General features: G+C 40.7%; 1 protein-coding gene across 1 annotated transcript; it reads right to left on the bottom strand.

Annotated features, from left to right (window-relative positions):
* Positions 1–1,087: 1,087 nt before the first annotated feature.
* cfap161 (cilia and flagella associated protein 161) lies at positions 1,088–9,661 on the bottom strand. The gene is made up of 8 exons (XM_030366904.1): positions 9,494–9,661; positions 9,305–9,394; positions 4,086–4,303; positions 3,905–3,986; positions 3,012–3,047; positions 2,291–2,413; positions 1,473–1,546; positions 1,088–1,380 (listed from the first exon to the last, which is right to left on the bottom strand). Exons 1-8 carry the CDS (start codon positions 9,563–9,565, stop codon positions 1,191–1,193), a joined length of 885 nt encoding a protein of 294 aa, XP_030222764.1. The 5' UTR covers positions 9,566–9,661; the 3' UTR covers positions 1,088–1,190.
* Between the last annotated feature and the right edge of the window lie 1,469 nt (positions 9,662–11,130).

Raw genomic sequence — 11,130 nt, 5'->3', positions numbered from 1 at the left:
GCCTATAACTCCAGAGTTATAGGCTTTGTTCTTTGTTGTAAAAATAAGTAATGCATGCAGGCATCGGTAAAGCTAAAGATCTATAGGGTGCCCCTTGTAAACTTTTGCTGCTCATTTGTAACGTGCTTCACTTTATCTGGAGCTTTGATTCTTTTGTCCCGGATTTAGAAAATAAACAGCCCTCCAAAATGCACTGCAATTTTCTAATATATTTCCAATAAGTCACTTTTTCTATATATAAAATTAGAATTATATGTTAAATCTAAATCCTTAATCTAAATCTACATTTTATATCTAAATGTAAAATCTGAAGTTAACTCTTATATAGAAGTCTGAATCTAAATGCTAAATCTAAATCCTAAATCCATACAACAGATATGCAGATATGCATATCTGCATCACGTGCATTGGGCCGGAAAGGCGCGCACGGACAGCGGACAGATGCCGAGCAGTGTGAGAATAAATTGCTGTCCTCGGGCTCGGGCTCGATTATCTTTGTAGCACGAGGTAATGATTAACTTCTCGTCGTTGCCAAGAGCCATTCCAAACAAATCTCAATGAGGTTTCACGATAAGGCTAAATTGCCTGATTTAAGATGCATTGTGTTTGGATACCATTTTCTGACTTTTCTGCTCTTGAAAAAGATGACAGGTAGGAATAACTGCAATAAATAACCATAGCTCTGGTGTTCCAAAACATGGTGAGTTCTGCATAGTTAGCCAACTCTGGAAACAAGCTTCCAGAAAGCCAGCTTCAATTATTGCTTTTTATGATGAAATGATAACAGGGATTTTTAAATTGACTAATCTGTCTGAGCAACTGATATAACCTGAAGTTAATTTGTAATCCTTTTGCAAACTGATATCTTACTCTTTCACTTGACATTCATATTTCAATTAGTCTACTGGTAGTTCCAGCTGGGCAGTTTCTGAATGGTCAACCTGAATGGTCAACTAAACCTTTAGCAAACGATCAATGAGCATGAGAGCGTGTTATCACCTCAATGCAAATGTGTGAGCGACATAAATAACAGAAAGGATTTAAATGAGCACATGAGCGATTTCTAAATAAAGAGTCAGGAAATATGTGGAGCTTTTAAAGATGTTTTATTTTGGTTTCATAACTCCGGTGCGGCCCCTGTTTTAAAGAAACATAAAGTTTGCATTTTGTTACAATTTTACATGGCATGGTCACTCATTTTGGGTCGGACTGTGCGGTTCTGTTGCGTCGGCTGTTGTGTCTTTTTGGTGTCCCACAATTAGAAGCCCCGCCCCTCCAGGGTCAGAGGTGGCTATTAGCCAGTGGTTGTTGTCATTCTCAGCCTTGTGCGAATCCAGGAAGGTATGGGCTGTGACTTCATACTCACGGCCAAATGCAGTCCTGCACAGAAACACAGAGTTCATCTCTCAAATGTTTACAATACAATGTGTCAATTTCTCAATGTTTAGTTTAGAACATGAACAGGTAATTACCAAAGGACTTGGTCACCCAGAACGGCTAGAGCCTGGTTTGTCTTGCAGTGTACGATCAACACTTTAACATTTGCCTGTTGGGATTTCAAGTACAATAAATGTGTAAATTATCTCCAACTCCATCTGTAAGTCAATGCTACTGCAAAAATCTTGACACAAGGGGTATTGCAGAAACTGCATATTGACAGCATTGTTCCTCTTTTTAAAATAGGGATGCTGTGTAGTTATGACAATTTACTATAGGTTCAGCTTTGACTGTGGAGATGACATTATTGAACATAATGATGATTATCAATGGATGGTTATTTAAGGTTAGGACATGGCAGAACATCGACTGTGGAACAGCCTCCCGGACCACTTAAGGGCAACACAGACACTAGACTGTTTTAAGACTGGTCTAAAAACCTTTTTATTCATAAAGGCATTTCCTACTTTTTAAAAAATGTATACATTTTCTTAAACTGTCCTTTTGTCCTTAAGCACTCTGAGATTCTGCTTAGAATGAAGAGTGCTCAACAAATAAAAATAATAATTATTATTATTATTATCTAATATGGCAGAAATTAACGTATGATTTTGTAAATCTCATCAAAGCAAAAAGATTTGAAAGAGAAATAAAAAAAGAAACGCTCCAATGAGATTAAATCATGACATAAAATAAAGGCTCAAGAGCTGAATATAGCTCTCTAGGGAAGAACTTTGGAAATAATATACTCGAAATATAGCATAGGAATATAACAAGAATGGCTGGGTGCATTAGGAAGAGATGATAGCATTTTGAGTTAATATAGAGCAAATAGACATGAGGTCAGACTTACAGGGGCGGGCAGACCCTCATACTCAAGCCTCTCCTGGGGGTCAAAGTGCACAATCTTCCACCATGACAGGAAGGAACTATCCATATTCAAACTCACTTCCTGCAGGCGGGACTTCTTTGCACACTTAAATTCAAGGAAAGCAATGTCAGCAACAACTTTGGCCGTCTCAGAATTTGTTAACGTGTTACCCACAAAGTGCACCATTTGAGTGATCCATACTTGGAAATCAATTACTGGACTGACTGATATTTATTGCGAAGGGCAAACCTCAATATCTGGATGGTCTCTCAAGGCTAGAACTTAAGAACCAAAATGCGCTGTAAAATAAGTGAGCAAATGTCGATTTAATTCTGCACCATATCCTGTGATGCATAGCGGTTTTCCTTTTCATTTGCTTCATCCAATACATCTGGTGGCATCCTACAGGTGTCAGCTTATACAACAAATACATGTCCAACCGATAGATGTCCAAGTCATACTTACAAATTCCCACTATTACCTGCCTCACTTTTCCTTATTAACTATAACGGAGTAGGAAAACAAGTAAACCACTTCTGACACATTTACTGTGTTAGCAACATGAAGCAAACACACATAAATGCACAATAAATGTGGGGCTTAAAGAGAAAGAGAACACAGGCCTACACAATAAGGAATAATGCCCCCCCCCCCCCACACACACACACACACACACACGTTTATAAACAATATCTAGACCTACCCTTTGAAAGGTCTGCAGATCACTGGTCAAACACAGCTAGGGAGAAAATAAAAGTATACAACCACACAGAGATAACATGTTTTGGGTGGTTTTACTGAGTCAAGTAACCATCAATCCCATATTTTTAGTCACAACCTGAAGTCTGTCACTAAAAATATGCTTTTGTTGTTATAGAGCATTGGTTCTCAAAGTGAGGGCCAATGCGGGCCAATGGCGGCCCGCGGAATCATTCCTGGCGGCCCGCAATGACATAATTATGTAAGTTATAAAAAAAATATGTTTTCTTTTTATTATTATATCAATATTAATTTAAACAAATATAAATAAATATAAAGAGAAAAGTCGACTCTAGATTTCAATTAAATCCTTTTACATTTGTTAGTTTTAATCCGACTGTACATTACTTTGAAAGGTTGAACCTCAGTTTCAGTGATTTAGACCTCACTTGACCTCACACCCGGAGGTCCACGGTGCAATGTTTTTTTTGACCAATGGGATGCTGACGGCGTTTGCCACCATTTTTTTTTTCCTTTGGCGGCCCTTAGTCAAATTTTGGGTTCCTAAATTGGCCCTCAGTTGTCAAAACTTTGAGAACCCTTGTTATAGAGGAACAAGGGAATGTGTTGTCAAAGAAGAATTTTAACCAAGCGTCAATGCAGTGCTGTTCAGAACGTGGTCTGCACCTGATGGACCCAATCTGGAGACATCAAGTTAAAAAGGTAATCTTGACATAGTGACCAAAGAAGCCTTACTGATTAGAACACCAGGTCTTGCCACCCCCCCCCAGCACACATGTATCCCTCAAGACACAACGCAGCGTGTTGAACCGTCCAGGGTTGGACACATAATGATTAGATAGATAAATGATTAGATAGCAGTATATGATTACTCACAGCACCAGCAAAACCGCTTGTTGTTCTCAGAGCAAAACTTTGCCCATAATACAGAGGTGTTCCAGAAGAAGCGCCATCTATACTAAATAAGAGACATAGCCAGCATTATAACCACAACCACCACGGCGCTTACTTTAGATGGCTACAGATACAGGCTAGCACGTATGGGGAAGGTGTGTACCTTGTGATGCTAAAGGCAGTGCGGGTGCAGGGCTGTACACTTTGACCAGCACTGACGCCGCATGGGGCTTGGATGACTGGGCCAGGGGGGTTTGTCAAGCTGCTAGTGTCTGCATTGATGCTAACAGCAGTGCACCCCCTGCTGGAGCCGCCCATGTTCACCAGCATCACAGTGTCGCCGATGTGTAACCCTCCATCTGTGGACACAGTGAGGTCCACCTACACACACACACACACACACACACACACACACACACACACACACACACACACACACACACACACACACACACACACACACACACACACACACACACACACACACACACACACACACAGATGTCTTTTAAATTTGATTATATTGTATATTTATTAAATAACTATCATGATTAGAGGGACACACATTGGGGGTGACCAATCGGGTAAGGTGTGTGGGGTCTTCCAATTATATATATATATACTAGAGTTTCCGCATGCACGTTGCGCGCGCTCAACCTCTAGTTTTAATTAAACCCATAGCAATAATGTGGAAACCCCACTCTATAATGAAATATATATATTTTAATATTATAATGTATACAATTTCTGAGGACATAACATAATAACATTTTGCCTATAATGTAACAACGTATAACATTTGTATTCACCTATTACGTAATGAAGCATGCATAATAATTTCCTCCTTACGTTAAGCAAGCATAATAATTTGTAAGCCGTTTTCACACATTTTTGCCGCATTTGTATCTTAGGAGATTCGACCCTGAGGGTGATTGACACTTGATGCTTTATATGCGGACATCGATGTCGTTCAGACATCATTAGAATAAACGGGTTGTTTAGGGGGGTGGGCTTGCAAGGTGCGGGATAAGTGTGGCTCATCGCGATCATCTTAAATGTTGCTAAATTGATGCATCATATATTCCGTTGCATCCACAAAATCCGAAGCATCGATCGATGAAAGATTGGTGCATGAGTTAGACAAATAGAAGAAACGACTGTTACGTAAGTGGGTTGGCTCATCATTATTAACGTATTCCGTTCAATGTAAACATCAGGTTAGTATAGGTAGTTATTTTGTATGAGGATTTCAATCCCTTTTCTTTCCCCCCCCCTCTGCTCAGGTACCCCCGCCCCTTGTATGGGCTGAGGTCACGCCAGCAGCCCTATTCAGTGTATGCTGTCTACATATATATGTATATACATTTAGTTAAACACCTTTCTATGTGACAAGGACGAAGAAGAAGGCTTCGCCAACGAATGCGTTACCGGAGATAGAAAGCGTATTCTTTTGCTTATTTTCACATTTAACGAACACTTGGACAAATGTAGTTGATTTCTGTATTTAACTGAGAAAACAGTGAGTGGAGGGACGGTACCCTATAATATTCAGCTGACTGTGACAATAATACAAATAAAAAGAATGATATACACGTGCAGCTGTGAACTCATTTATTGTAATTTATTGTATGATGTGTACTTTTAGGGTTACGATAAGACCTATCTTTTAGCGTTCACCACAAATGACTCTTAAAAGCAGTGCCAACATTTAAATATTTTTAGCCATTCAGCGAACAAAAGGCAACAGGCTGATTATCATTTAGGGGGGCACTCAATGACATGCAGAAGTGTCATCAACACACCCACTGAAGTGGTGTGAGAAATACAGACTTTATACTCCTCATTCACATATAAGGTAATTTACATTTCCTACGGAAAAAATACTACCTCAGGGGTAGTATTATTCAGGAGATTTTCAGGGTACAAATGTCAGGATATGTTGTATAGCAGGAGAATATCAGGACTTACACGTGTGTCTGAAAGCAGCTGTGTCTGAGCATTTGATTGCATTATTATGAGTCAATTTATGGGTAACAGGGGTAATTGTTCAATGGAAGTGTAGTGTACTATGCAAGCAAATCAATTATTCAATAGCTTTAACCATTATTCAGGGCTGAAAAGAGCATTGACATTTTAAAATGCATGGCAAATACTAGGGATGGGCACGAGTAGTAAATTCCAAACTCGAGTGATCGAAGGAATTCCTCGAGGATCAATCGAGTACTCGTTAAATCAAATCTATTTTTAGAATGCAACGCATCTGCAGCAGGAATAGGCGGCAGGCCCGATGATGAACGGCAATATTACCAACCAAACATGTAATGCTTATTCTCCATCAAAACAGTCAGAGTTATCAGAGTATTCATTATTTATTTTTGCAAACGTTCAAAACACATTTTCCTTACAAAAATAAATATGCGCAGCGCCTCACATTTTAAATCACGTCGAACCAAGGCCTGTAACAGTTTAAAAAAAACGAAACAAGTAGCCTAACCATTGCAAATAAATGCTTAAAGCTGCAAATAAAACGGCAGCAAATGGACTATGGAAATACTCAGAGTTGTGATCTTCTCTACACGCCCGGGATTACAGCTGCGTCTTGCGGCGGTGAAAATAGCCGACACACTTTCACCGTTGCTGCGGGTCTGCTTTCCCGAACTCACCGTTGTGTTTCAGGAGCATATGTTGCCGCATAGTACTTTCTGGTAGCTCGATTTCGCTTGGCATATTTTACATTTCACCTTATGATCTCCTATTTCTTTAAAGTATTTAAATTCTTCGCTGCGATTTGCTTTAACCGCCATCTCTTAACTTTTTGAATTCTGGCGTGCCTGCACACGGCATGGAACGCGCCATGGAAATGGATGCATTTAATTTTCTTTGTGCCCACGTCATCCGTTAGTGGCGCCGACAGAAAATTGATATATTTGCTTCAGAAAACTTTGTTTGTGTGTGTGTATATGCCAACTCGAGTTTGCCTGTCCACCAACCGAGTTCATTTGTAACGAGTAGTACTCGAGTAATCGATTCCTCACGCCCATCCCTAGCAAATACTATTGGTTAGTTGAAAATAATAATCATCATTAAGATTAAACATCTCTTCAAATGTCCTGGCCAAGACAGGCAGTAGTAGCTTACACATAGCATACACACAAAACAAAACAAAAAAAAAATGTCCGCAGGGGGGAGGGGGGATATCAATATCGCAAGACATTTTGGGAGGATCAAGGAGAAGAGTAATATTAAGTTTGAGCAAAAAAGTGTAAAGATATTTCGGGAGGCTCAAGGAAGAGGGTAATATTACATTTTAGCAACAAAGTATATTCTTGTGGTGGACTCTAACATAATTCACCATACTGTGTTATCGACACGTTTTCGTTGTCAATAACACTGTCTCTTTAAGATCACGTGACTTGTGTGTGTTGATATGCCGGTCGGCGCAATGCAGGGCTCTCAAGTCTCACGCATTCGTCGTGAGACACACAAAGTTCAACCCATGCTCACGCTGACACACGCCACACTTCGTATTACTCACGCAGAGAAATTACCAATATAGCGCCCACCAATTTGCACCGCTATTTAACAGTGGAACAGGTAGGAATCAAATGGATTCCCCGTACGTAGGGTAACCTGACGTCCTCTTTTTGAGACACTTTTAAAAAAATTGTGTCCGGGCGGAATTTCAAAATCGTCCTGGATTTTATTACAAAGCCTCATATATGTTCACATTGAATTTGCGTTGCGTTTCTCTGGGTCGTTCACAAACTAGTTAGGCTACACCCTCCCCTACTTAGTTCTGTTCGCTTTTTTGCATTGGTGGAAGTGAGTAGGGGGAGAGGTTAAGTACAGCCTTCAGGTTGGACGGTTTGACCTTAGAGTTACCGTCATGTTTTGTATGTATTTTTGAACAGAAAGAAACACTTGGCCATACTTTACACACTTAACCACAGCATCGGCCTATTGAATGTGACAGATATATTTGAAACATTGGACTGAATGCCACATAAATATATATTTTTGCACGTTTGCAACTTTTACAATTTCAGGGGAAAGTATATGCCTCTACTTGTGTTGCTTAGGCCAATATCCTTTTGAGACAGTGTTGTTTCTGAATATAAGTGTTAAGGGACAATAATGCTTACTATCATACATTAGTCACCATGTCTCTTGAGACATTTGTATGCAGTCACTTACAAACAAAGACAAAATCTCACTCTGAACTCAGTTCAAAAGCCCTGGCAATGTTTGAATATAGACCTAACGGTTTATATGTGAAAAAATTAACGACCGTGAGAAATTGTCTCTAATTGTCTCTATATTGTCTCTTATCGCAATTTCTAGTCTATAGACAGAACATCTTACCTAGGAGAGTTTGTCGACGGCGACACCGGAAGGGGGGATATCGTAAGACATTGCGGGATGCGGGATGGATCTTGCCGTTGTCTTTCAACGCGTGCCTGTGTGCATGCGTGTATCATATGCATGTGCGTACGGTATGTGTGTGTATGCGCTGCCTTTGACTTGAAATGTCTGCGTCAGCGCACACGTGCGTGTTCGTAGGCGTGTGCGTGCGCTGTGTGCGTGCGTGCACGTGTGTGTTCGCGCGTGCTGCGTATGTGTGTGAGCTGCAGGGCGCTTGCCGTTCATGTGTGTGCGTGCGGTGTGTGTATGCAGTGTCCTGTTCTGCCTTTGTCTTGAAACGTCTGCGTCAGCTCGTGCGTTTGTGTTCGTGCGCGTGTGCGTGTATGTATATTCGTGCGGTGTATGTGGGCGTTTTCGCGTGCTGTGTGTGTGTGTTAGCTGCAGGCTGCTTGGGACATGCCACTGACCAATTTGAGTAAATTGTGCGACAGGCCTGCTATTATATAGTACTACTATATATATATATATATATATATATATATATATATATATATATATATATATATATATATATATATATATATATATATAAGCTGTATATAAAAGTGATATATTAATTTTGAGCCGACCATGTATTCCTCAAGCAATGGCTTGGAGACGAACAAGCATGTGAATGCGCTGATACTGCATTCCTATAGTACGATCGCTAGACGTTACAAGGAAATATTGTGAGAGAGCGAGACATATTCGCTCTCATCCAACATTGTAGGGGACACGTCCTCCCAGTCCCCATAGGAGGTAACGTCCCTTTAGGCCTACTACGTTCATGGTTCATTTGTTAGGCCCACATAGACATTATAGATCAATCATGTCAGGCTTTTTAATTGATTCGCTATTCTAAATTGTCAACAGGCCCCCACAACCTCCTGTATGCCTGTCCCTTTGGGGGCATTCTGTGTGTTTTAAGAGGTGGACAGGGTGGAGCAGCGGTAGATCAATCAACACGATGAACCGTTTCACCTGTTGAAGAAGGCTGTCGTTCAGGAAGCTGCTCTTCTGGGCAGCGAGCTGGCCCCTCTCTTTTCTCTCAACAAAATCTTTCAGCTCAGCCTGAAAGACATGAACACCAACGTTAACAACTTGTAGGCCACCTTTTATCCACAGTATCCAGCGGAGCATGGACACGGCTGACTTCTTCGTTTCACTTACCTCCGCTAAGTACATATCTTCGTTCCAGTTTCCGACTCGGACGTTGAGGCAGTAACTTCTGACATTTGCCATATTGCAATTGAAAGAAAACGTACTCAAGCTTAGTTAAGACACATTTCAAGGTAGTTTCTCCCTCTGGAAGTCGTTTTGTGTTTGGTATTGTCATGGTAACCTTGCGTCGTACATAATCGGCAGTGTTGCCAGATTGGGCGGGAAATCTGGCAACACTGACAGTCGGTTCCTACTTCACCATGACGTCGCTAGAGGGCAGCAGACTGCCGCAGTGTGGTTCCGGAAGTAAAAATCCAATTCATTTTGGGTCCCATCAGAGAATGTCTAATATTCTTAGACGGGCTCTGGTCCCATGACATGCGTGTGATTTGTGTGATTGGCCGTTAAAGCTCTGACATTTGGTGGTTCACGTATACATAAACACAAATTCCAAGTCTGAAAGTGTTCTTTCCTTGACTAATACAGCTAATTGTGTTTTATTTTTAAGATATAATGTGAAATTGTTTGCTATGTCAAATATATTGTATAAATCCCTCTAGTCTAAAAGCAGTCGGCAGACACCAGTGGTTCCTTTGACGGGTTTTATTGCAGACTTTTACTCCAACTTCACCGTGAAAACTATAGATGAACACACAGTACAACAGAAACGGCATTAGCCTTACATAAGATCATAAATTACACGGAACACAAAGAGCCAAACAAGCCAAACAAAATACAGGGAAACAACAAAAAACATAGCCTACCTCGTTGGCTGCATGCTATTTGCAGGGACTTTGAAACTAGATTCATCACAAGCTGTTCACCTTCTCTCATGCCGCATCTCTAGCTGACAAAGAGTAATCTTCTAGAACAATCCGCCTTACACGTGACGTCATTCAACTAACTATTTAAAGGTGACATATTATGCTATTTTTACAACAAGTAAACATAGCATTTGAGTTTCCAAAAAAATGTTTTTGAAGCTGTTTGCTTGAATAAACTTTTAGGAAAAAAAATCTCTCTGGTTCAGTCCCTTTCAGAATGCGCTGTTTCAGGGGGGTGTAGCTTCAATGCAAATGAGCTACCGCCCATTGCATTTGGACACACCCTTCTAAGAAACTGTTACCATGGTTATGGAGAGAGTGTACGTAGCATGTGAAATTAGCGGACATGGCAGCTTCAGTGGTTCAACCATATATGTTCGAACCTGAATCGGATCCTGAAGAAGGAGAGGAGGCTCCTGCAGAACCTTAGACTCCGAGAATTCAGCAGGATGCTTCTGAATGGTTAGTCAAAGAAAAACGTTCTATTTTTTAAGGAACTTTTCAACGTCATTGTCTGAGTTTCCCGTATAAGTTAGACGCTATATATCTGGCACTAGATATATAGAAGACATTAGAGTTGCCGCGGTGTGGACATTTTCCCACCGAGTAATACACTCGCGTCAACACTGGTATTACCGAGTATACACGGTAGGCCTATAAACTTTGAAACTAGGTCAACCGCCATCTTTTCCGTCAACTCTCCTCTCACACTCTGTGACAGTGTCTGAATCGCTGTCTAATCAATACTTCATTCACTGCCTCTACCGTGTTCATTAGAATATTATGAATAGTCTGCGTTGGGTTCAGATGCTTGAATCAGAC

This window comes from Gadus morhua, chromosome 9, assembly GCF_902167405.1.
Source record: "Gadus morhua chromosome 9, gadMor3.0, whole genome shotgun sequence".
Lineage (NCBI taxonomy): Eukaryota > Metazoa > Chordata > Actinopteri > Gadiformes > Gadidae > Gadus > Gadus morhua.
Note: the sequence above shows the minus strand (reverse complement) of the source record. Positions and strands in the feature narration are given on the sequence as shown.

Excerpts from the sequence above, each read along its gene's own strand:
- cfap161 (XM_030366904.1), bottom strand. The coding sequence starts at position 9,565 with ATGGCAAATGTCAGAAGTTACTGCCTCAACGTCCGAGTCGGAAACTGG. Across the intron at positions 9,395-9,493 it reads AAGATATGTACTTAGCGGAG|GCTGAGCTGAAAGATTTTGT; the intron begins GTAAGTGAAACG and ends CATGTCTTTCAG. Across the intron at positions 4,304-9,304 it reads ACGACAGCCTTCTTCAACAG|GTGGACCTCACTGTGTCCAC; the intron begins GTGAAACGGTTC and ends GTGTGTGTGTAG.